At 50.3% G+C, this 25,971-nt stretch overlaps 2 protein-coding genes across 2 annotated transcripts; both read right to left on the bottom strand.

Annotated features, from left to right (window-relative positions):
- Positions 1-1,344: 1,344 nt before the first annotated feature.
- LOC146356022 (uncharacterized) lies at positions 1,345-9,111 on the bottom strand. Its single transcript, XM_084831615.1, has 4 exons — positions 8,876-9,111; positions 4,823-5,878; positions 3,978-4,104; positions 1,345-3,278 (listed from the first exon to the last, which is right to left on the bottom strand). Exons 2-4 carry the CDS (start codon positions 5,543-5,545, stop codon positions 2,278-2,280), a joined length of 1,851 nt encoding a protein of 616 aa, XP_084687741.1. The 5' UTR covers positions 5,546-5,878; positions 8,876-9,111; the 3' UTR covers positions 1,345-2,277.
- Positions 9,112-15,440: 6,329 nt separating this feature from the next.
- LOC146356021 (uncharacterized) lies at positions 15,441-24,607 on the bottom strand. Its single transcript, XM_084831428.1, has 4 exons — positions 24,450-24,607; positions 22,205-23,126; positions 20,374-20,506; positions 15,441-19,199 (listed from the first exon to the last, which is right to left on the bottom strand). Exons 2-4 carry the CDS (start codon positions 22,988-22,990, stop codon positions 17,872-17,874), a joined length of 2,247 nt encoding a protein of 748 aa, XP_084687554.1. The 5' UTR covers positions 22,991-23,126; positions 24,450-24,607; the 3' UTR covers positions 15,441-17,871.
- Positions 24,608-25,971: the final 1,364 nt, after the last annotated feature.

Genomic DNA, 25,971 nt, shown 5'->3' with positions numbered 1-25,971 from the left:
CCTAGGTAGGCCTGCCCACTTTTGCCTCTGGCTCTGCCCACTGTGGCTTCTGGCACTGCCCACCACTGGCATGCTGGCCTTGACCTCCTCCACAAAGGTTCCCCCCTCCTGGTTTAAGTAACTATTTGAACCCAGCTCCTGCCATTTGATCCTAAAGCGCTTATGCAAAAGCAAGCTAACTTGAAACAGATGCAGGTCGTTGTTAATCAGGATGGCCTACATCAGTGGGGGAACCCGCTAGATGTCATTGCACTTCAGCTCCCATCATCCCTGACCATCTGCCATGCTGGTGCAGATGGGAGTTGGAACCTAAAAACACCTGGGCTTGGATCCCAATTTAGTCATCCTTAGAGCAGTCCCACTGAAATCAACAGCACTTATGTTAATCATAGCTAACCTAAGTCTCGTTGATTTCTATGGGTCTACTCTAAAGTATGACTGGTGATCCAACCCCTGGAGCAGGGGAGGCTGGTGGACCCGATTTCAGTGGGGCGAGGAGTCCATTCTGGGTTTTAATTACAACCAGCCAGAATCCTAAAGGAGCTATCCAAGGTGCTGGACCCATTTTGGGGATAGGGTCTGGCAGCTTGGATAGCTCGTTTAGGCTTCTGGCTGGTTGTAACTAAAACCCAGAATGGACTCCCCGCCCCACCGAAATCGGGTCCACCAGCCTCCTCTGCCCAGGTTGCCCCTTCTGGCCTGCAGGTTGATACTGCACGGTGGATCAATCGAAGGATTATCTACACCAGTCATCGTCAGTGCTATCAGACCCAGGATCCACCTTCCAGCCCAACATGGGACTCTGTTTAAATTTTTTCTAGCATCCCCGTCCCTCTTTCTCAGAGCGTATCTACACTGCGGAACGACTGGTTCGCTGGGCGGGGCGAACAAGCACTGCTCGAGATTGCTGGGACTCGCCGCTCGGCTCATGCCCCATTCCTGTCCGCGTCTGCAGATGCTGCTCGCTCGGCGCGAACGGGAAAATTGCGCAGAGTGAGCGGCGATCGAACATGAAACCTGCGCAAATTTCCCCCAACTTTCCTCCATAGACTAAAGCGGAGCTGATTCAGTCTACAGGGAAATTTGCACAAATTAAGAAATTTGCACAACATCAAACTGGGAAAGCTGCGCAAAATCTGAGGCGAGTGCACGTCCGGCAATTTGCAAACAGGGGCTTTGGACAGGGCACACTCACATAGTGAACAAAAAAGAAAGTCTCATACATCCTTATTGGTTTATCAGCCATTCCTTCTCCTTGGGAATTGTAGTTCTGTGATGGTTGCGGAGGGTGGGGGGTGGATAAGAGAATTTTCCATTGACGGCTACATTCTGAGAATTGTTTTTGAAATATTTATTTATTGAGTTTATACCCTGCTCTTACATGGGACACAATGTGGTCTCCCATCCAAGTGGTGGCACCATCTTGGGGTTGGGCTTTGGGGCAGATGCCCAGGGCTCCGCTCAACAGAAGAAGCAGGAGGCCCCCAAAGGTAGCTGGGCTCGCTTAACACGTTTTGTGAAGTAAGCCGTGCTATTGCCATCGAAAGAATGGGGGCCCAGTGAGAACATCATGTCCCGTAGTCCAAAGTTTCCTAACTGCGCTGCATCCAAGGGAGTGACCAGATCTAAACCTGCTTGGCTTCAGCATCAGGTGCCGCTCTTCACATGCTGGAAATTTACATTGGGGGCGGGGGGGGGGGGAGCTGGTGGCCGTCCAGATGCTGTTGGAACTCTAACTTCCGTCAGCCCCAGCCAGCATGGGCAATAGTCAGGGATGATGGGGTCTGCAGCCCAAAAACGCCTGTAAAGCAACAGGTTCCTCCACCCCTGCTTTACAATGTCTTTCTACATCAGGGGTGAGCAACTTCAGGAGGTCCGGGGGGCATATTTGCCCCCGAGAAACCCCTGTGGGCTTCCAGGCTGCAGGGCAACCAGAATCTTTTCGGGGGAAAAATGGTGTCCATACCTGCTACGGAGCACCAAAATGGTCAAATTTAGCTTACTAGCAAGCTACATTTGACCCTTTTTGCGCTGTGTAGCGCCTACAGATGCCATTTCCCCTCCCCCAAAAAGAATACTTTTGTTTGGGAGGCAGCAAGGGCTGCATGGAGCCCATGGGCCGCACATTGCCCACCCCTGTTCTACAGCGACACTCTCATATCTAACAGAGTTCACACTCTCGTAGCTTCTCCGCTTTGCCCTTGGGACAGTTTGTAGGCAGAGAGATGAGTTCTTATAGGGCGAGAGACGACTGCAGAAATCCTCCCTCGAGGCGCTTCACATGGCTTCTCTGGTGTGGATTCTCTTGTGACTGATAAGTCGAGAGTTCTGGCTGAAGCCTTTCCCGCAGTAGGAGCACTCGTACGGCTTCTCGCCCGTGTGCGTCCTCTCGTGCACAATGAGGTTCGAGCTCCGGCTGAAACTCTTGCCACAGCTGGCGCACCGGTAGGGTTTTTCCCCCGTATGAGTCCGGGTGTGTGCCAGCAGGTTCGAGCTCTGGCAGAAGCTGATGCCGCACACGCCGCACTTGTAGGGCTTCTCGCCCGTGTGGGTCCTCTCGTGCGTAATGAGCTCGGAGCTCTCGATGAACCTTTTCCCGCACTCGGCGCACTGGTACGGTTTCTCCCCCGTGTGGATCTTCTGGTGCCGGATGAGGAGCGAGCGCAAGCTGAAACACTTCCGGCACTCGGTGCACTGGTAGGGCTTCTCACCCGTGTGGATCCTCCGGTGGCTAATGAGCTGCGAGCTGCGCGAGAAGCTCTCCCCACAGTCCAGGCATTTGTAGGGCTTCTCGCCTGTGTGGGTCCTCTGGTGGTTAATGAGGTTGGAGCTGCGGGTGAAGCCCTTGCCGCACTCAGAGCATTTGTAGGGCTTCTCACCTGCGTGGGTCCTCTGGTGGCTGATGAGGTTTGAGCTTCGGGAAAAGCTTTTCCCACAGTCTGTGCAACGGTATAGTTTTGTGCCGGGGTTTGTTCCCTTGAGCACAGTCCGGTCCGGGCACGAATCTGACAACTCTTCCCGCTCGTCCTCGCAAAATCTCCTCGGTGTCCTCGCCATGCTGAGGATGTCGTCCTCATCAGTTCCTCCTCTGTAAACGGCCCATCTATTCGTTCCCACCCCTTTGACGGGTTCCTGCTTCCCCTCTGATCTCTCCAGATTCTTAGAGGGCTCACTCTGATTGCAACGCCGGGCCACATTCTCCTTGGCCTGTCTCAGCAATGTCACCTGCTCACTTCTTTTGAGTGGGGAATTCTTCTCATTCTTGCTTCTCCACCCATCTGGAATATAAGAGAGTCATGTCATGAATTATTACCCTGTACCAAGGATAGCTGCGATTTCTCTCAAAGGTTGAACTGACATAACTCTCCAACGTTCAGGCTGTGAGTGCCGTTTGTTTGTTTGTTTATTTAATCTCTACACCTCCCAATGGCTGAAGCTCTACCGTTGCTTAGGTAGCCACCATCCATTTACCAAAAAAAACCTTTAGGGGGAAAAAAATCTGAAAAGGGGGGGATGCAAAACAAGACGAGGAGGACTGAACATGCTCAGTGGCCACATAATGTTGACTGACTGTTGAAGGAGAGGGAAAGAAAAACTGGGGTGGGGGAGAGAAAATGGATTACAGTATACTGAAAACAGGCTAGAATCCTGAACAGCAGCACTCTACGCTGCAGCATTTTGTTGCAGACTGAACTTACTTATTATTTTTGGAAGAAGATCAGCTTCAACTGGATTTGAATGTCTGTGAAAATTCAGGTCCCCATTCTGGCATTAAAAATAATCTATCATTTAATTTCCCTCTTTCATATCATTGGAACGTCCACTTGTGCACCCCTGAGGGATCACCAAGTGCTGCCCATTTAGGATGATCTTCACAGCCTTGAGGACTAGAAACATACCCATTAAAAAACAAAACCCAAACTTCTCAAGAAGCTTAATTCCATCTCTGGTGCCAAATTACAAGCTTGAATCCTTACCCAGCAAGTCGATATCCCTGTTGCCCTCTGGCTTGCTTCCTTTGCTGAGATGCCTCTGCCAGATGTTAGAAAGCATCCACTCTGCTGTGGGGAAATTCACAGCTGCCGTTCCAAGTGGCCCTGGGACCTGCAACAGCAGCAGCAGTGAAGAGCTCGTTCAAAGCAGGGTAGCGGGGCTGAAAAGGAAAAGCTACAGGCAAAGGCTAGATCCTGCACCCCCGCCCCACATACACCACTCCCAAGTTCACCCAAGCGATATGGCCCTGTGGGTCACCCACTCCAGTTCAGTGGGAGCAAGAATCCATCTAATACAGGGGTGGGAAACCTCTTTCAGCTGGAGGGCCGAATTCCATTGTGGAGAAGCTCTCGGGGGCTGCGCTCCAGGGAATACCTGCATGTTTTAGCTTAAAGTTCTCACGGCCAAGAATGAAGCCTTAGGGGAGGCATTTCCGCCTTTGAGAATGGGGAAGAAAACTGTACAAAAGCCAGGATACCACCAAACAATTGGTGGTTGGGAGGAAGGGGTGGGGCTTAGGGAAAGGGGCGTGGCCATCAGCAGAACCCGAGTGACAGATTGAGCTCCTCGGCCCGAGGTGCTGAATCCCTGCTTGACTGGTGGCTCCGATGTCAGTGTGGCAGTGAATCCGTTCAGGGTTTCCTTCCCCGATGTAGCACCCTCCAAATATTTTGGACTACAACTCCCAGCACTGCTGACCATTGGCCGTGCTGTCTGGGGTTGATGAAAGTTGAAGTCCAAAGCGTCTGGCAGGCACCGGGTTCGGGAAGGCTGCTGGGCAGCCTATCCCCTATCTCTGTCCTCCCTCGTCAGGGCCAAACACTCTCACCTCCATTTCCTGTCTCTCAGCCTCTCGCCGCCTCAGCAGGAAGGCCTCCGCCAGGGACACCGCCTGGGCACATGCCTCCGGCCGGCGTTCCCTGACCCAGCTCTGCACGTCCGGTGGCAGGATGGAGAGGAACTGCTCCAGAATCACCAGCTCCAGCACCTGCTCCTCCATGGGCGTCTTGGGCTTTAGCCACTGTTGGCAAAGTTCCCGCAGCCTGCAGCAGACCTCTTGGAGCCCCTCGGCCTTCTGGGAGCACACCTGCGGGTCCTGCATTTCTGCTCCCACAGAGCAGCCTCCTGCCTTCCCGGGGCACCCCACCTTGCCGGCATCCAAGCACCCAGAGGTCCGCTCCGCCTCTCTGCTGAGAGCAGGCAGGAACCGGGCCGCCCACTCTCCTTGGGCCCACCAGTGCTGGACGTCAACCGCACCCTCGAACGACGCAAGGAAGGCCTCCGTATCGCTCCACTGCGGGCGCTCTGGCAGAGGCGGGTCTTCGAGCCTCGAGCGAAGGGACGGCGTGGCCTTCAGGAACGCTTGCCACTGTGCTTCCCAGTGTTCTGACAGCTCATCCTCCGCCTCCTGCTTCACCTGCGGCAACGTCGGCCATCTTAGCAAGTCCTCTGTGACCCCACATTGGACAACTTGTGGATTTCCCTCCTCTTCTTCCTCTTTTGATCCATCTCCCGGGCCATGCCCCTTTGGGTCCAGCTCCTCCACTTTCATTCCTGGCTTTGTCTGCTTCTCAAATACAGCTAGAGTCAGGTCTGTTCAGATACCTTCTTTTTCCCCACAAGAAGCGGCATCTGGTCGTCATTTGTTTCTTGCCTTACTTACAATGTCCGCACCTCAGCTCGGACTCACGGGTCGTCTCAAAATGTCTCCTCATATGGCAAGTCATCAAACTTCATGGCCCCACATACCCATCAGTTTTACGCTTGATCTAAATTACTTCAACAGGCCGGGTTCTATGCCACTGAGGAGAGGTTCCCCATCACTGGGCTTTGGGAACTAACAGCAGAAGCGCCACAACTCATGTGACATCAGTTCCCCCTGTGACTGAGAAACACAAATGTTAGCCATGTCTTCTTTAAAAAATATTTTGATTTATTTCAAATCTATATAGTGCAATACTGTTATTAAGCCAACTTTATTGGTTACTGGATGGTTCAGAAATGTAATAAATACATAAATAAACAAATAAACTCAAAGAAAGTTTGAGAGCCAGTGTGGTGTAGTGGCTAGAGTTTCGGACTGGGACTCGGGAGATCCGGGTTCTAGTCCCCACTCGGCCATGAAGCTCACTGGGTGACTTTGGGCCAGTCACTGACTCTCAGCTGAAAGCACCTCACAGAGTAGTTGTGAGAATAAAAAGGAGAGGAGGAAGACCATGTAAGCTGCCTTGGGTTTCTTGCAAGAGGAAAAAAGGAGGGATATAATTGTAATTAATTAATAATTTTTAAAGATCACCAAAAACATGTGCAAGATTCCGACATCTCCAGAGCTCTTCATCAAGCAAGATGTTACGAAAAGCAGGTTGCTGGGACAGGGGTGGGGTGGGGAGAATAGGAGTGGGGAAAGGCTGACTGTTATAGTCTGGATGTCTGCATGGTGAGTGTCTTATGACAAGGATGGGGAACCTCAGGCCCAGGGGTCTCAATCCGGCCCTTTGGGATTCCCTAGGTGACCACACCCCCTTATGCTGGCCCCTCCCACTGACTGTTTGGTGATTTCCCGGACTTTGCACATTTTCCCCCTATTCTAAAAGGCTGAAATGCCTCTCCAAAAGCTTAGTTGATGGCAGGAAGAGCTTTGAGTTACAACATGCTGGTATATTTTTGGTATTTTTGTGGGGGGGGGGTTGGCCCCTCTTGCCTTCAGCCGCCCACGGCCAGATGCAGCCCCTGAGAGCTTCTCTGATTTGGCCCTTGGTTCAACACCCCTGCTTTAAGAAGATATGGAGGCGGAGGGTTTGCAGACATTCAAATTGGGCTCTGCCAGGTTTCAGTGCCCCTAGGACCACTGGGAACAAAACAGACGCAGACAACCACTGATCCTCCACTTTGAAAACAACAAAATCCATCTGTGAATTCAAAACTGCCTCCCTCCTCCATATCCTCAAACTATGCACACATCTTGGGTAAAATCCAGCATAAATCCTACTTAGAGCAGACCCATTGAAATGAATGGAATTTAAGTTACTCATGACTAACTGAAGTCCAGTTCATTTTAATGGGTCTACTCTAAGTAGGACTTATGTTGGATTTTACCACCTGACTAGAACTTTCACGCCCCGCCCCTCACCAACCTGCTTTTCTTTTTTTTCTTTTTTTAACATGTTGCCTGATGAAGAGATCAGGAGATTTCAAAAGTTTGCATGTTTTTGTGATCTTTGAGTTGGCCCTAATAATGATATGACACTAATATGGATTTTGGCCCTTTTTTATGGCCAACACAACTACCTTTGTTCTTTTTATTTATAGCAGCCTTCCCTAACCTTCCAGATATGTCGGTCTACAACTCCCATCATCCCCAGATAGCATGGTCATGGAAGAGCGACAATAAATAAATAAATACTTTTATATTGTAGTTTTAAGCTTTCATATTTTATATCATTTCATGTTGTATTTTGTGGTTTTAATTTTTTTTAACCACCCAGAGAGCTTTGGCTATTGGGCAGTATAGAAATGAAATAAATAAAAAAGGAGAGCCAGCGTGGTGTACCAGTGAGAGTGCTGGACTGGGAGCTGGGAGATCTGGGTTCTAGTCCCCATTTGGCCATGAAGCTCACTGGGTGACTTTGGGGCAGTCACAGACTCTCAGCCCAATGCACCTCACAGGTTGTTGGTGGTGTGAGGATAAAACAGAGGGGAGGAGGATAATGTAAGCTGCCTTGAGTTCCTTGCAAAAGGAAAAAAGGTGGGATATAAATGCAACAAATAAAGAAAATAGAAATGAAATAAATAAAATAAAAATCTAATTGTATTAATAACAACATCGACCTTTTTGTTTGGTTTTAATCTATGGTACAAAATCACATTATTAGATGGAGGCATAGACTCATCGATATATGAGTGAATGAGGAATAAAATAAAAAGCTAAAACTAATTCACAGGATGATGGATGCCTGCCCATGTTATATTTATAGGGAGGCAACAGTAGAAATGTTAAAGAACTGTAAACTCCTCCCATTCTGTGCTCAGTTACTTGGGAGTAAATTAAATTGAAGACAAGGAGGCTTATCTCTGAGTCAGCCTTCCCCAATCTGGTGGCTTCTTGGTGGCCTCATGCTGGCTGGGAATTATGGGAGTTGTAGTCCAACAGATCTGGAGGCTAACAGGTTGGGAAAGGCTCCTCTGAGTAGACAGGCTTAAAATCCAGCTGTTTTTTTTTTTACTTACAAAAACAAACAAAACAAAAACAGATTTTCTCCAGGGAAGGGGCTGTTGCTCAGTGGTAGAACACATGCACTGTAGCATATGCAGCCCTGGGTTCAATTCCTAACATCTCCAGTTTTTTTTTTAAATGGATCAGGTAGCATCCTCCTAGCTGTGACCCGGAGAGCAGCTGCCAGTCTCAGTAGTCAATATTGGGCTAGCAATAGTCTGGCCTGGTCTGAGGCAGCTTCCCATGTTCCTAGGAGCATTTCTCTCCACACGTTTCATTCCCACATTCTGGTTTGGATCCAGATTAAATCCGGATTGCCCGCGCTGGCGGAAGTCGACTTCCTTGCCCCTCCTTCCTACGGCAGCCCTCCAGCCCGATGGAAACGCTACACAGAGAGCGAGGAGACCCTGCGGGATGGGGGTGAGCCGTGTGGGGAGGGGAATCCCCACAAATCCGGCGCGCGGGGGGGGGGGGCATCCGCGAGCACAGCCCTTCCTCTCGCAGAAAGCAGATCCTGGATCCAAGCTGATGTGGGCACAAAGGAGCAAAACAAAATCACCTTCTCACCAAGCTGCGCTCTCATTTGCAACCACTCCCGGTTAAGAAAGAAAGCCAGAAAGGAGAAGGAATGCATCTCCCTCCTTGGCCATCATCAAACAAGGTACATACCCAACTTTGCAGCTATTCTGGGGCTCCGCAGCGTGGGAACCTGCAGACGCCATCTTCCCAGGCCTGGAAATGCAAGGACTTCCTAACCCATGAAAAAGGGATGCGTCCCTCCGCTGTTACCTCCTTTGGGGGTGATCTCCGGGGGATCCATGGAGCATCTCCGCTCCAGGTGCCCCTTTGCCACCGTGAGAACGCGAGAGGAGGGACAGGAAGGGGCCTCTAACACGGATGTGTGCACACCCACGTGTACACTCATGAGTTCTCTCTCTCTCCCCTTAACTCTTTCAAGGCCTGGAAGCCGACGGCGTGTGAGCTGAGTTACAGTTCATTAACATGACTTAGAATTGGTCAACAGGTTTTACTTCCATCGCCGGAGGCTTAAATCGGGCCAAAGGATTTTTTTCCCCTCTGACTGTTACCATTATCATTGTTATTACGTTTATATCCTGCCTTTTCCCCCTCACATAGTTCTCCTCCTCTCCAGTTTATCCTCACAACAACCCTGTGAAGTAGGTTAGGCTGACTGGCCCAAAGTCACCCAGTGAGCTTCATGGATGAGTGGAGACTAGCACCCGGATCTCTCCAGGTCCCAGTCTAACGCTCTAACCACTACACCACACTGGCTCTCTTTTATCACACTACTTGTGTTGATTGGCTTCGCTAGTGCCAGGGTGAATGCGTTGGCAGCACCAATGGTTTTGTGAACAGCCGTTTTTAATAACGTAATTGTCACTGTCAGCATTTTCTGCATTTAATTTCCTTCTGACTTCACTGTTAATAATCCCCTCCCCCCGCCCCCCAATATGATTGCATATATACCTGAAAGTCTCCATAATACTCCATGCATCTGATGAAGTCGAGGATAGTTCACGAATGCTTATGCCAGAATAAATGTGTTTGTATTTAAGAGGTCCAAAGATGCTGCTGTTGCTGCAGTAGACTAACAGGGCTACCCCTCTGGCCCATATTAACTGAAGCCGAGTTGCCAATTTATTTCTGTTTTAAAATTTCCTAGCAGGGGGTTGTATTCCGTGTTAGTCATACTTAGAGTAGGCCCATTGAAATGAATGGGATTTGTTAGACTAACATTGGATACAACCAAGGTTCCAGAGCCTTTTTTAAATAGGCTCTGGAACCTATGGGTGACCAGCCAAATGGGCGATTAATAAATTTAATTAAATAAATAAATGAATAAATAAATAAATAAACAAACCAGCCCATCTTTTTTATTTCATTTATTTAAAAAAGATGTTTGCCCCACCTTTCCATCAAACTGAAATTCAAAAATTAAGAACCAGTTTGAAGCAAATGATGCAATCCTGTACACATCTGAGTACACATCTACTCAGAAATAAGACCCATTGAGCTCCCTGGTAAATGAGTATAGGATCGTAGCCTAAGCCTCCCACTTCCCTTGGAGTAAACCCCATGGAATTCAATGGGACCGACTTCTGAGGAGACATGTACAGGACTGCACAGTAAAGCTGCAGTCATATACACAGTTACTTGGGAATAAGCCCCACTGAACTGAATATGGCTTACTTCTGAGTAGACATGCCTGGGATTGCACTGTAAGAATAAAACCAAACAGCAAAATGTGATACAGATACAGATGAAACAGCAGCAGCAGCAAACACTCAGTTTTTTGCCTCAGTGATTTCCTTGTAGCAGCGAGTTCCATAGTCCGGCTTTCTTCCAGTTAAGTAGAGACATTGGCTTAGGGATGGACGGACCCACACCACTCTGCCTCATGCACCACTCTCTGGACCCCTGCTGGCCGGCCAGCTGTGTTCGCCATGCTGTGTGAGCTCGTGGACGGTCCTGGAGAGCAGTGCCTGGCTGCCTGTTCCCTCTGCAAGCCGCCATTTTTACGCAAGGGTCTTTTATGCAAAGTGTGGCCATAAAGCGGTTATTTATGCAAGATTACAGGTGTAAATGGTCCACCCCCCTCTCGGGCTCCCATGACATCCCTGAATTGGCTCAGGAGGTATCATGACTCAGCATCTCCATTTTAGGCAGAATTTGGTGACTCAGCAGCTTTAAGAAGACTTTCTATTTTATATCCTTTGCCTTTCCTCCCTCCCCATCCCGTGCCCCTCAAAACAATTCATACGCATCTCCCATCATTTCTTCTTGTTCTGTGATGTCCTCTTGTTAGACTTGTGTATGAACTCACACACGTTATAACAAGACTCACGCACCCACTTATGAGGAATCTTGAGCCACTGGAAAGAAGTGTCTATGGCCAAGAAGGTGATTCCCACCCAAAGGGATCCACGCTCAAGACACTGCTAGAGAGGATGGCCCATTTCCTGAGGCTTACAGAAATTCAAACGCACAAGCTGATTTTGGGGGAATTCGCTGAGCAAATGAAATTGTTAACACGTAGACCCATTGGGGATGCTCCAGCCTTTGCCGAGTTATGCCTTTATGGGGAAATTAGCTGCATTCTTGGTGAAGCTGAGCTCCAGGCCTAAAAGGAGTTTTCGAGACTGCGGGAAGGAGTCTTCCTAAGGCTAGAAACATATACACACACACACACATACACAAAGAGGGGAAAGGGGGTGGAGGCTACAACGTGTACTAAGGAGCTCTAAAAGCAATATGCCTCTCCCTGGGCTGAAGCCCTTTCTGGCAGCCAGGAACTAGCGTGCATTGGAATTCTTGGTCTCAGGTGAAGAGGAAGGAGAGCAGAGAGCCTTGGCTAGGGGAGGCAGAGCACCCACTGTGGGCACCTTGCTCTGGCAAGCCCAGAGCCTAGGGATTTCAACAGGAAGGAGGCGAGTCCTTCAGTGATTTCAGCATGGAGCCTTTCCTTTGAGAGGAGAGACTATGGAGCTGTTCACACAACACGCTAACCCACACTCAGTGGTTGAGTGTGGGTTGTTTTGAACTGTGGGTTGTTTGTTGAACTGTGGGTTAGCATGTTGTCTGAATGCAGCCAGGGTGGTTTGTTAACCATGCAGTCTTCTGGGATTGCTCTCAACCCCATTCCTGTGCCTTTCCTCCACCTTTGCTGAAGCTGAGGATGGAGACGCCTGGCTTTTTGGCTGTGTCTCAAAATGGAGTCTGTCCTGTTCACTCAAAAGAGAGCTACTTTGTAACATTCTCCTTTTCTCCGTTAACTTGTTACTTATCCCCCCACACTGCCAGTTTCTTCCCTCCATCCCTCCTGCTGGAGGTCCCAGGTGGGCTGCACCATGCTAACTGGGAATGCTGGGAGCTGTAGTCCAACATGCCTGGAGGTGCCAGGTGGGGGCGCTGTTTTAGGGTTTTACACACACACACACACACACACACACGGCACACACGAGACGCTTGCCAGAACTGGGCCTCACCAGTTCGCTTTGGGTGAACTTAACAGCAAACTCTTAGAACACACCCCGTTGTCTGCTGTGACATTGCCTAGCCTGGAGGGATTATTCATGGCGTGCAAGCAAGAGAACTTCTAGCGAATCTGCCAGTACTCGACCACCTTATTCAGGAAATCTCCAGAAACTTTCTAAGGAACCACACAGGACCCTCAAAAACAGCTTGAAACCACCCCCCCCCCAAGAGGAGTTGCACCAGGGCCAACCGATCACCTTGAGCATGCGCTGAGGTCAACAGCACGGCATCTCCTCCGGGCGCCTCTGCTGTCCAGGATGGGGCAGGTGGCGACCGGGGAGAAAACCTTTCCCCTGAACCAGGGGTCTGAAACCTCAGGCCTGGGTGCCAAATTCGGCCCTTTGGGCTTCCCCAGATGGTCCTGCCCCCATCCCCTGGCCACGCCCCCTTCCCCCCAAACTGCCAATCGTTTGGTGGTTGTCCCTGGCTTTCGTGCAGTTTCCCTCCCATTTTCCTAAGGCTTAGTTAGTGGCAGGAAGGGCTTTCAGCAAAAATATGCTGGGATTTTTGGTGTTTTGGCCCTGCCCTTTAGGGTGGCCTGGTGTCCTACTTTACAAAGCACAATCCTGTATTTCGGAGAACTGGCAGTTCACAGTCCCATATTTGAAGGTGTCCTCTAGTAGAAGGGCAGCCCAGTCTGAGTCCAGTTTAAAGATAAAGAACCATCACAAGGGAGAGTTGGGCCTTGAAGCTGCCGTCTGGCACCTCAGCAACAAACTGAGCAGGCCTACAGGTCACCCAATCCGTCTTCTGCCCTATGGCGAGATGTATTGTCCTTCTATGTCAATTGCAGCAATTATTTCTAAATTTGCCTCTATACATACATGTGACGCAAATTGGTGCCTTTTTTGGGGGAGGATGCGTCAGCGGCCCTCACTTTGGCCCCACCCACCACTGGAATGCGCCTCCCCCTGAGTGTTTCTCTGAAATGGAATTTGGCCCTTGAGGTGACAAAGGTTTTGCGCCCCTGACATCGAGGAATGCTGGGCTCTCCCCTCGCTGGCGGTCTTCAGGTAGGGGCCAGGCAAGCATTTGGTGGGGATGCTTTAGCTCTGGAGCAGGGGGGGGGGGCGATGGCCTACATGACCCCCTCTGACTCCATACCCATCAGACCCAGGTACACTAAAAGAGAGGGTGTCCAGTGGATACGTATGTGCAGTCACATGATCTTAAGACTTCATTTTGGTTCAGAATGGAGCAGGCAGGGGATTGAAAGGTCATCAAGGTTTCCATGGGGGCATCGTTAGCCCTCCCAATGAATGTGCAGCCTAAATTAGGCAAAACTAAGCAGCTACACACCAGTTTGCTTAATGCAGATGTTCTGTTGACATGAGAGAGGCCTACAAAATTATGCATGGTGTGGAGGATGTGGATAGGGAGAGATTTTTCTCCCTCTGTCAAAATACTAGGAGCCAAAGGGGTCACCCCATGAAGCTGATTGGTGGGAGATTCAGGACAGACAAAAGGATGGACTTCTTCACACAGCACAGAGTTCAACTACGGAACTCAATACCACAAGATGTAGTGATGGCCACCAATTTGGATGTCTTTAAAAGGGGCTGGACAAATTCCTGGAGGAGGAGGCTATCAATGGCTACTAGTCTTGATGGCTATGTGCTCCCTCCAGTACCAGAGGCAGTGAGCCTATGTACACCAGTTGCTGGGGAAAATGAGCAGGAGGGTGCTGTTGCACTCATGCCCTGCTTGCGGGTTCCTGGTTGATAGCTGGTTGGCCACTGTGAGAACACAATGCTGGACTAGATGGCCCCTCAGTCTGATCCAGCATGGCTCTTCTTATGTTCTTATGTTCCATTACAGGTCGCAGAGTTCAACTTGTCGAGGCAAGATTTGGTAAATTTCTTTTTAAAAAATTTCTTGTTACATTTATATCCCGCCTTTTTTCCTCTTGCAAGGAACTCGAGGCAGCTTACATGGTCCTCCTCCCCTCTATTTTTTACCCTCACAACAACCCTGTGAGGTAGGCCTGGCTGAGAGGCAGTGACTGGCCCAAGGTCACCCAGTGAGCTTCATGGCTGAGGGGGGACTAGAACTCGGATCTTTCCCAAGTCCCAGTCTAAGGGCAGACCTTGCTGCTTCTCTTACGCCCCGCCAACTGCGTTGCACAAGCAGCCCCCTCCGCTTGCACAATGGTGATTGAGCACTTCTGGCACAACCAGAAATGCTCCTTTCTGGAAGGAGGCAGGTTGGCGGAGCTCGCATAAGAGTTCCGCCGACCTGCCTCCTTCCAGAAAGGAGCGTTTCCATTTGTTTGGGGGCTTCACTTAGGAAGCGCGCAACGGGATTGGTGAGACCCACACCTTCTGGATTCTGCTCCAACACTCTAACCACCACACAAAACTGGCTCTTCTCCCCCTTTTCAAGCACACAGGCTGCAATCCTAAACAAGCAAAACAAAGGGCCATTAAACACAGTGGGACTTGCTTCCAAGTAAACATGGGCAGGACGGCGCCGATAGTAACTTTGAGGCTGCAGTCCTATGCAATTTATCTGAGAGTAAATCCTCCTAATTCACTGGAACTTGCTTCTGAGTAGACATGCACGGCATTGCGCTGTGAATCTACCAAATTAATAGATTAAAAAAAACATTTTAAGGCAGTAATCCCGTGGCCCCTAGACAGTGTCTGGGGGGGCATAGGATGGTTCGGATTCCTGGATCCGAGGCCGGAGGCAGTGCTCCAACCTCAGACCCAGGGATCTGAGTTCCCTGCCCCGTCCTCCTCCACCTTGCAGCTGGCACAGAAAGAACCGCGCTGCCTGCCTCCCCAAGGTCACAAAGGCAGCCTCGGAGGGAAGGTGAAGGAGGCGAGGGAAGGTGAAGGAGGCGTTCCCATGGGTGGGTAGGGGACTGGGGAGGCCAGCTTGTGAGGAATCCCCCAGCCTCCCCAGCATCCCTCCCTCCCCAGTGCCTCAGCTAGATGGGCAAAAAAGCGAAAATCACCTCCGCTGTTCCTCCTGCTCTGCACTGGATGGCTGTCAGCCTCCCATAGGATTGTGCCCAAAGTGACTAAGGGTGCAATCTTATGCATGTTTAGACAGAGAAAAGGCCTACAACTCCCAGCATTCCCCAGCCAGAGTGGCTAGCTGGGGAATGCTGGGAGTTGTAGGCCCTTTCTCTGTCTAAACATGCATAGGATCACACCCTAAAACAGCATCCCAATTAATCAGGTAACACATATAAAAAGAAATCTGAATTATTTTTAATATAGGTGCTCATGAAAGTTGCAGAGAACAGGCACTCAACATAGAAGAGGTATACATGTGCCACCTAAAAACAAAAACAAATATACTGCTCTCCCCTTCAGAACTATTTTAGTCATGTGCTTATGTCTGCGGTTTAATGGATTCAAATTCATTTGATTAGTTGACGAAGGCTACAATCCCATATACCAATTCACTTGGAAGTAGGGCCCTTTGAGTTCAACGGGGCTTAATCTTGGGTAGGCATGGCTAAGACTGCATGGCGAGATTTCTTTGAATTGGCGTGACAGCCCCACTTTATACAGAGTGGCATGTATGATGAAACTCTAGTTGGGCACAGAAGTCGGGGTCTTAACAATCTCAGGTTTGGTGATTTTCCCCTGCCTTAAAAGCAAGTTCCTTGTCCTTATGCTGGCAGAGATAGACTTGAAAGGTGCGGCAAACACCTGCTGATGTTTTCGAAGCCCAAGATGAGTGTCATTGTCTACTCCTATGACTAGCAAAGCTGGAGCAAGTCATACAAATTAAGATAATTACGCAAATTACTCATTTGCATAACACATTACCAGGCACAGAATCCAGTTTGTCTTTATGAAGGATTAGGCCGCAGCCCTGTGCATTTTTTCTGTCTATACTGGCATAGGCTTGCACTCTCCGGCACTCTTTTCAGCACAAAGTACATACATCCCTGTGGGTGAACTTGGCTAAGCAACCGCTTGCTTCAGGACAGAATGGACTCTGACTGGGACAATATTTCGAATTATGTGTCCTGCCGGTGGAGGCTGGTGGCTCCAATTTCAGTGGGACTGTGAATCCATTCTGGGTTTCAATCAGAACCAGCCAGAACTCCAAAGGAGCTATCCAGGGTGCTGAACCTAGTGTAGTGCTGGGGCTCAGCACCTTGGATAGCTCCTGCACCATGTGCTACTGGGGGGAAAAACGCCTGGGACTTCCTTCTGAAAACCTCAGAGTTGCAAAGTAGTGTTAGCAATCTGTCCATATATTTATAGCAGAGGTGCAGAACCTCAAGCCTGGGGGCCAAGTTCCGATCTGGCCCTACAGGGTTCTCCAGAAGGCCATGCCTCCTCCCCCTGGCCCCACCCCCTTTTCTCCAAAGACCAGTTGTTTGGTGGTTTCCTGGCTTTGTGCAATTCCCCCCCCCCCCGTTCTAAAAGGTTGAAATGCCTCTCCTGAGGCTTCCTTACTGGCAGTAAGAGCTTGAAGCTCAAATAGGCTGGCTTGGGGGGGGGGCTTCCCCACCCCCCGAATGCAGCCCCTGAAAGCTTCTCCCTCAGTGGCCCTCAGGCTGAAAGAAGCTCTGCAACCCTGATCTATACACATGTCCTTCTCTTGATTGATTGATTGATTGCATTTATACCCCGCCTTTTTTCCTCTTGCAAGGAACCCAAGGTGGCTTACATTCTCCTCTTCCTCCTCTCCATTTTATCCTCACAACAACAACCCTGTGAGGTAGGCTGGGCTGAGAGTTTGTGACTGGCCCAAAGTCACCCAGTGAGCTTCCATGGCCGAGTGGGGACTAGAACCCAGATCTCCCGACTCTCAGTCCAGCACTCTAGCCACTACACCACACTGGCGCTCTCTCTCTCTCTCTCTCTCTCTCAGAAGCAACTGGGGGGGGCCCTCTGGGGACCACTTTCCACTTCCCAGATCCCTCCCCCCAGCCCCATGTGGGTCGCACTCCTGTTGTTACTGAATGTGGCAGCAGCAAAAAAAAAACCCTTCAGGGTTGCCACCAAACTTCAGTGGCAAACCACTACGAACAGTTAAAAAGGACAAATGTAACTTGTTTTCAAGCTAAACCGCCTAATTGTTTGCGGCCTGCCACTGCAAATTTTGGTGGTAGTATGGGACCAGGAGCTGCACCTGAGGGCGGAGAGGGGGGCTGATGCAACCCACATGTTGCCCCCACCGCTCTATAGATACATACGCGCGCACACAGAGGTTTGAGATTCACACGCACACGCACACACAGAGGGGAGATGTTGACATGGCTAGACAGACAGGGGGCTTAGGTGTAATGGAAGATCACACCAAGTTAAGACAGCGAGAGCTCAAGATTCTAAGTATACAAAGCAAGCACCACGATTACCGGGCCAAAAATATCACAAAGCAACGTATCCCTTGAACAAAAATATTCCAATAGGAGACACTTTTTGTTTGTGGCATGAGGCCCACCCACCATCCCCGTTCAAACCCTGAGAAATACCATCACATTTGTTACTGGCGGCCAGCCCGCCCTTTTGGAGCTTCCACGTCTAATTCTCCCGTGTATGATGTTTTTCTGCTAATATGTAACAACCTCCAAAACAGAGATTACAGTCTGACTGGTTCCTGAATTTCACCTCCCCATGCCCTCCAGATGGGAAAATTTAAAGTTTTTCGGTCACGTGGGTTCTCTCGTGCTTCGTAAGCTTGGACCTCTGGCTGTAGCTTTTCCCACAAGCCGAGCACTGGTACGGCTTCTCTCCTGTGTGAGTCCTCATATGTAGCGTCAGGCCCGAGCTCTGGCTGAAGCCTTTCCCGCAGGCCAGACACGCGTATGGCCTCTCTCCGGTGTGGGTCCTCTCGTGTTTGATGAGGCCCGAGTGGTGCCGGAAGCTTCTCCCGCAGATGGAGCACTTGTACGGCTTCTCGCCCGTGTGGGTCCTCTCATGTGCGATGAGGGTTGAGTTGTGGCCGAAGGACCTCCCACATTCTGAGCAAGTGTACGGCTTCTCCCCCGTATGGGTGATTTCGTGCCTCACGAGGTCCGAGCTGCGGAGGAAGCTCTTCCCGCAGACGGAGCACCGGAAAGGCTTCACCCCGGTGTGGGTCCTTTCGTGCAGGATGAGGTTGGACCTCTGGCTGAAGCTTTTCCCGCAATCAGCGCAGGCGTACGGCCGCTCCCCAGTGTGGATTCTTTTGTGGAAGCGAAGGCCGGAGCTCTTGCCGAAGCTCTTCCCACATGTTGGACATTTGTGGGGCTTCTCTCCCACCGGGGTTCTCCGCTCCGAGGGCGGAGGGCTCTGATGGAACCTCTTCCCACAGTCGAAAGGCAAGTAGGACTCTTCCCCTGTGTGGGTTCGCTCGTGTTGCATCAGGCTCGAGTACAGGCTGAAGCTTTCCCCGCAGGTTAAGCATGCATAAAGTTTCTCTCCTGGGGCAATTCTCTCGTGTTTAATAAGACCCGAGACTAAGGCGTTGTTTGTCCTGCAGTCAGAGCATTTGTAAAGCTCCTCCCTGGCAGGGGTTGGATCGTGCTCACCCAGGCTTAAGCTGGGGCAGAAGCTTTTCCCACAGCTCAAACACCGACAGGGTTTCTTATCCGTGGGGGCTCCCTGATGCTTCCTAAGGCCAGACATTTCCCAGGAGTCTGAGCGTTTATGGGGTTTGCCCTCAGCATCGATTAAGAAGTCCGAGCTGTCACTGAAATAATTCCCGTCCTCCTCGCAGGGTTCCGGGCTCTCAAACGCAGGCCTCACTGGCATGTCATCGGGGTCTTTCTGACCTTGTCCCGGAACGAAGGCACCTGCTGTTTTGGCTGGGCTGCTTTCCTGCTTCCTCTTTGCCCTGAGCTGCTTCTTGGGCGTTTGTCCTGTCTTTGGGTGCCAGGAAAGATGTCGGGTTCTTCCAAGTGCCCCTCCACAACATTCTGCTTGCTTTGGATTTCCCATGGAGGAAGCCTCCTCGTTGTCACTAGATCCCTCATTGTCACCTGCTACAGACAACAAGACGGAGATCTGCATGAATTCTGAGGGACAGGGACCATTCCTGCCCAACAGTGCAAGGGTCAGCCCAGGTGTGTTGAACCTCTCTCAGCCCAGGGCCAATCTCTACTTTGGAAAAGCTCCTGGGGGCCACATTCCAGTGTGGGTGGGGAGGGGCAAAGGCAAGTGGGGTGGGGCCAAAGGCAAAAGAGGAGGGATGAAAATACCAGCATATTTTAGTGTAAAGCTCTTGCTGCCACAACTAAGCCTTAGGAGAGGCATTTTTTTAGAAAGCGGAAGAACTGTGAATGCTGGGAAACATCTGGTGGTTGGGGCAAAGGGGGTAGGGCCATCCGGGGAACCTGAATCGTTTAATCAGATTGATATACGGCTTTGCACAAAGTTTCCAAGCGCTGGACATACAGTATCGTACCATCAAAGACAACAGTAAAATATAACTGTAAAACTACACAATGATCAAAAATCATTGTGAGAGCCAGTGTGGTGTCGTGGTTAGAGCGTTGGACTGTGAGCTGGGAGATCTGGGTTCTAGTCCCCACTCAGCCATGGAAGCTCATTGGGTGAGTTTGGGCCAGTTAGCCCAACCTACCACACAGGGTTGTTGTTGTGAGGATAAAATGGAGAGGAGGAGGATTATGTACACTGCCTTGGGTTCCTTGGAGGAAAAAAGGCGGGATATAAATGCAATAAATACATAAATAATAATAAATAAAAATACTAATCAGCATGAAAACTGTCCACTATGATCTGCATTGGCGTCTAGTCTGTTTCCAGGCCCAACTCAAAGGACTGGTTTTGACCTTTAAGACTGTAACTATATACACACTAACCTGGAAGTAAGTGTAATTGAATTTGAAATTACTTGGAAAAGCAAAGGAAAAAACCCTCAGCTTCCACTTTTAAAAAAAGACAGAAAAGAGCTTGGCCATTCAAATGCATAATGGAAAATAAACTGTGTTACACATCTGAGTGGTGGGAGGAAACCTCCTTTGGAGGGATCAACAATCTACCAGGCTTTGTAAGAGGATGGGTATATTCTCCCTGCCCCCCAATTCATCAAAAGAAATAAAAGAAACAAGTTCCTAGCCCTCATGGTGCAAAAACAGGCTTCAAAGCAGGAGACATGAAGGATCAAACCCGGGACCTTATGCGTAGCCCACTTACCATGGAAGCTCGTATCATCTCCATAGTTGTCTTGCTCAGCTAAGGTCTTAAACTGGGCTTGCTGGGAATCCGACAGATTCCGCTCGCCCTCTGGAGAACTGGCAGCTCCTTCCTCAAAGAGTGCTCCCAGTACCTGAAATGCCAAGAGAGATCCCATAGTCAGGCAAAGAAACAGGATGGAGAAGGTGGAGACGACAGGTAAGGCGGCAAGTTCAAGACCCAGCACCCCTGCCCCCCCCCGCCCCCCCACAACGCACACTCATTCTGCCTCCTCATTGCACTGCAGTCTATAACGCATGGCTCGCAGTGATGTCCCATGAACTCTCTCTCAAAATATGTTTTTTTTAAAAAAAGAATTCTTACCTTTAATGCCAGGGGTGGGGAACTTGCAGCCCAAGGGCCACATGCCAACTTTGGCCTGCTTTCGCTCTGGCCCCGCCCGCTTTTGGCTCTGGCCCCACCCATTGTCAGAATGTTGACCATGACTGGCTTGCGGACCTTGACAGGATAACGGTTCCCTACCCGTGGTATATACAGTGCTCTCCATGCAGGCAGGTTTATAGGAACACCAGAAGATGCCTTATACTGAGTCAGGCCCTTGGTCCATCTAGCCCATTATTGTCAACACTGACTGGCAGCCTCTCTCCAGGATTTCAGGCAGGAGTTTTTACAGCCCTATTTGGACTGAACGTTGCTCCTTCTGCATGCAAAGCAGGGGCTCTACCACTGAGCTATAGTTCTCCCACCTAAAAATAAAATAAGATTCTAGTTCTCATGGTTCTGAATAAAGGGCTGAATCAAATAGGGAAATAGGAAGCTGCTTTATACTGAGTGAGACTATTGGTCCATCTAGCCCAGTATTGTCAACACTGACTGGCAGCAGCTCTGCAGGGTTTCAGGCAGGATGGAGACGTCGGGGATTGAACCTGGGACCTTCTACAGGCAAAGCAGGGGCTCTACCACTGAACTACAACCCCTCCCCTAGATCTGCCATTGACCTATGCACCCTCCCCAAATCGCGACAGACCCACACAGAGGAGGAGGAGTGATAGGAGTTGGTGACAATTGGTGGGAGATTCAGGACAGAGAAAAGGAAGAGCAGAGTTCCTTTTCACACAGCAAAAAGTCAAACTATGGAATTCGCTACCACAGGATGTAGTGACGGCCACCAATTTGGATGGCTTTAAAAGGGGGTTGGACAAATTCCTGGAGGAGAAGGCTGTCGATGGCTACTGATCCAGATGGCTATGTGCTACCTCCAGAACCAGAGGCAGTGGGCCTATGTACACCAGTTGCTGGGGAAAGTGGGCAGGAGGGTGCTGTTGTGTGCATGCCCTGCTTGTGGGTTCCTGATCGACGGCTGGTTGGCCGCTGTGTGAACAGAATGCTGGACTAGATGGACCCTTGGCCTGATCTAGCAGGGCTTTTCTTATGTTCTTATGACAATGGTGATGAGAAGGTAGATCCACTATGGAGGGGCCCCACTGAGGGTGCCTTGCCCATGCGCCCTCCAACACCTGGAGCCGGCACTGGGAAAGGCAAATCTACAGGATTACTGCATTCAAGTTTTCCTGGTGCAGAGTTCTGATGTGTTGGGATTACTTCAAGTCTAAACGCAGCTGCACTTGCATTCAAAGGGTCACAGCTCAGCGGTAGGACACATGATACTTTGCATACAGAAGCAGCCAGATTCAATCCCTGGCATCTCCCGGTAGGGTCTGGAGACATCCCTGCCTGAAACCCAGGCCCTGCCAGTCAGTGTTCAGTACTGGGCTAGATGGACCAATGGGAAGGCAGCTTCTTCTGTCCCTGCATCCCTCAACCCCCTCACCTCCTCCTCTTCTGGAGACTCGTCCTCTCTCTGCCTCAGCAGGAACTCCTCCGCCAGGGCCACCGCCTGCCCGCAGGTCTCCGGGCCGCTCTCCTTGACCCAGCTCTGCATGTCCAGGGGCAGGACAGCCAAGAACTGCTCCAGGATCACCAGCTCCAAGATCTGCTCCTTGGTGCATATTTCCGGCTTCAGCCACTGGTGGCAGAAGTCCCGGAGCTGGCCGCAAACCTCTCGGGGGCCCTCGGCCTCCTCATAGCAGAAATGCCGGAAGCGCTGGCGCTGCCACTCCCGGCAACTGGCCTCCCCTCGCAAGATGGCTGCTTTCATCTGCCCATAACTCTCTCGGACCTCGAGGCTGCTGAAGGCCTCCTCGGCTTCTCCCAGGCCGGGGACCAGGGGGGTGAACCACTGGCCAGCCTTGTTGGCTCCCTCAAAACGGGCCAGAAAGGCCTTGATATCTCCCCATGGCATAGCGGGCTCTGTCAGCTGTGGGTTGCCCCAGTTTGAGAGCGGTGCTGGCTCGTCCTTTGGAGACTCCTGCCGCTGGGATCCCTGGTTCTGTGGCAGTTCCTCCTCGGGCTCTTCTTTAACCTGTGCGGTCATTATCCTTTCCATAAGTCTCCTGACACCCCCAGAATGGATGGGTTCATGAGAGTCTTTTCCCTCTCTTTCTGATCCCTCCATTTTTCCAGAGTCTGCCAGGTTGTCTTCCTCCATTCTCTCCCCAGGCTGTTCCTCTTCATCCAGAGCATCCTGGCCTCCCACAATCCTTTGCTTGTCAGCCATTTTCTTTCCCAGGCTAAGAGGCAGCCTTATCTTACCTCAAGCCTGACTCCACTCTTCCTCTCCTTCTCATCTACAAACACTGGAGAAATGTCCCCAGTCCAGACGTTTTCTCTATTGGGCTACACCTCAAGGCTTTCTGGATAAAGAGACATAGAAACTAAATCAAACCACCAAAAAGTGAAACTGGAAGGAAAAACAAAGCCATCTTATCCAGCCCACACCCCCAAATCAACTGTGGAGTGGCCTTTTAAACAATCAGCGTTTTAAACAAGTAAAATGTGAGCTTTTCCAATCTGTGCTTTATTTTGTAAACTGAGCTTTTATTTTGTAAATGGTGGGGGTTTATGCCATTTTTATGTTTTTTTAGAAGTTATCTTGTATTTAAAGTTATCATCTTTACAGTATTTAATACCATATCTGATTTCTTGTTTGGGAAGCCGTCCAGGGAACATATCTATGGGTGATCAATCTAATAATAAAGTTACAATAATGACTTTAAACAAAATTTATTTTCCCCCCGCAAAAGAAGATAAAAGCTCACAACTAAGAAGAAAACACACGATGAGGCAATGAGTACCTCAGTACAGAAAAGAAAAAGAAAAAAACAGAAGCACAGAAATAACGACATGATAAGAATAAGAAAAAAAGTACTTTTTGGTATGTAGTATTATCAGTTAAGGGTGCAATCTTATGCTGGGAGATGCAGGGAGCTGTAGGACCTCCTCTCTGTCTAAACATGCATAGGATTGTGCCTTAATTGCAGTTTGCAGGTAAGGGGATAAGGAAAGGGAGTATTCACACTTCCTTGCAAGTAAATCCTACTAAACCTATGGAGTATTACTGATGCGTAAACATACTCAGGAATGTAGTTTTACACAAAGGGCACAGAGCGGATGGTGCCGTATACATTTTGGACTTTCCGAACCTGAAATCCCCTACTGACATCTTGACCTGCTACTATCAGACGGCAGTAGTCCTACATCCACTTTCCCTGGGAATAAACCCCACTGAACCCAATGGGATTTCCTTTAGAGCAGACACGCGTCGGATCGCCGATTCACAGCGCCGAATGCCGAGTCAGGAGCTGCCCTCTTATGAGCAATCTACAAGCCAACGAGCGCGCCCCAACCTGGTGCTCGCCAGATATGTTGCACGCCAACTCCCGTCACCTTCAGTATGGCCACGCTGGCTGGGGATAATGGGAGCTGTGATCCAGCACGTCTCGAGGGAACCGGGTTGGGGGAAGGCAGAACTAAAGAAATAAAACAAAAAGAAGAAAACGGGAAGTGGGGGAGGAGCAAGCAAAGAAAAGCTGATAGTAGGGATAATGTGCCCCCTCGCCAGATTTAGGGGTTTTGGGGGGGCGGGGGCATCCATTCCCGCCTGCATTTTTTTCTTCCTTCCCTCGATGTTTTGCCCTTCTGCTGCCACCCACCCCAAACACCCCCATTTTACTCACCTCCTCCTAAGAAGCACAGAAAATCAAGAGAAAACACTTTTTGCGGGTTCAGCAAGCTCTGCAGTGTTTAGGGCGGGGGGAAGGGGGGATATTCAAAAGGCAGATCCCCTCCAGGGGAAGATGGAACAGGAAGGGGATCGCAGGATTCCCCCTTCCCCACCCCACGCTCCCCACCCCATACACTTAGGGAAAAAAAGAAACGTTTCCGGCCTTCTCTGGCAACGAGGATCTCTATTGACTTAACTCTTTGGAGCAGCCGAAGTCCGAGTTAAAAGTATCTGTCTAATAGCAGGTGATGGGAGAGACCGGCTTTCCAGATGTGTTGGACTACACGTCCCATCAGCCCTGGCAAGCGAGCCAATGGTTTGTTGGCTGGGGTGATGAGAGTTGTAGTCCAAGACATATGGAGGGCGCCAGTGTGGGGAAGACTCTTCTCTGCCTGGCTGGAATAGAGTTGCACCAGGAGTGGGGGGCCAGTGGCACCCCAGAGGTTGTTAGACTACAACTCCCATCATCCCTGACCACTCACCCAGCTGGTTTGGGGTCGATGGGAGACCAAGTCTGACAACACTTAGAGATAGCCATAGGTTCCACACTCGTGGAATAGACAATCCTTGGCTAAATGTATGATATTGGGCTAGTCTGACCCAGCATAAGGCAACTTTATACACCCCAGTCATGTTTGGGGGGCTTGGGGGGGCGTTGTGAGAAGGGGGCTGTAGTGCGCATGCTTTGCATACAGACCTTTCCTGATTCAACCCTCCAGTTACCAGGGGATGGGGAAAACCTACTCCCCAAGGTTCCTAGGGGGAATTGTTGTGACAGTAGTAAATAATACTGTATACATCATAGCAGGAGTGCTGAACCTCAGGTCCAGGAGCTAAATCTGGCCCACCCAGCATCTCAGTCCAGCTCTCTAGGATTCCCGAGATGGCTTCACTCCCTTCCGCCAACCTTTTGGGAGTTTTCTGGCTTTTGATGCTGGTATTTTTGTTATTTTGGATTATTTTGCCTTCAGCTGCACCCACCACTGAAATGCAGCCCTCCAAGAGGGCTCCATTCCCCCAAATGGAATTTGGCTCTTGGGCTGAAAGAGGTTCTGCACCCCGACATCGTAGTGGTAGAGCCTGTGCTTTGCATGCAGAAGGCCCCAGGTTCGATCCTCAGCATCTCCAGGTAGGGTGAGAAAAACCCCTGCCCCAAACCCTGGAGAGCAGCTGCCAGTCAGTGTCGACAATACTGGCTAGACGGACAACTGATTCTGACACTATATGAGGGAGAACCTATGTATGTAAAGCACTGGAGCAGCACTAGAGGGAAAAGTGGCGACTCCAAAAGGGCACAAGTTTGGGTAGTTGGCATCTCTCCCTGTTTGTGTCCAGTTCTGATCTGGAGTGCTGAGCTCCACTGGGGTGAGGTGGGAGACCAATCTTTCCTAAGCAATGTAGCAGCCTTCCTCAACCTGGTGCCCTCCACATGGTTTGGACTGCAACTCCCATCATCCCTGACCTTTGGTCATGCT

The sequence above is a fragment of the Heloderma suspectum genome, chromosome 2 (genome assembly GCF_057233095.1).
Source record: "Heloderma suspectum isolate Gila_16-S chromosome 2, 16-S_ref, whole genome shotgun sequence".
Taxonomy (NCBI): Eukaryota; Metazoa; Chordata; class Lepidosauria; order Squamata; family Helodermatidae; genus Heloderma; species Heloderma suspectum.
Note: the sequence above shows the minus strand (reverse complement) of the source record. Positions and strands in the feature narration are given on the sequence as shown.

What these genes read in the sequence shown, in the direction of transcription:
- LOC146356022 (XM_084831615.1), bottom strand. Translation starts at nt 5,545, where the DNA reads ATGAAAGTGGAGGAGCTGGACCCAAAGGGGCATGGCCCGGGAGATGGA. An exon ending in CTGAGAGACAGGAAATGGAG is followed by an intron (nt 4,105 to 4,822) that starts GTGAGAGTGTTT and finishes CTGCTGTTGCAG; the next exon opens with GTCCCAGGGCCACTTGGAAC. An exon ending in CAGGGATATCGACTTGCTGG is followed by an intron (nt 3,279 to 3,977) that starts GTAAGGATTCAA and finishes CTTATATTCCAG; the next exon opens with ATGGGTGGAGAAGCAAGAAT.
- LOC146356021 (XM_084831428.1), bottom strand. Translation starts at nt 22,990, where the DNA reads ATGGCTGACAAGCAAAGGATTGTGGGAGGCCAGGATGCTCTGGATGAA. An exon ending in AGTCTCCAGAAGAGGAGGAG is followed by an intron (nt 20,507 to 22,204) that starts GTGAGGGGGTTG and finishes TTGGCATTTCAG; the next exon opens with GTACTGGGAGCACTCTTTGA. An exon ending in AGATGATACGAGCTTCCATG is followed by an intron (nt 19,200 to 20,373) that starts GTAAGTGGGCTA and finishes TGTTGTCTGTAG; the next exon opens with CAGGTGACAATGAGGGATCT.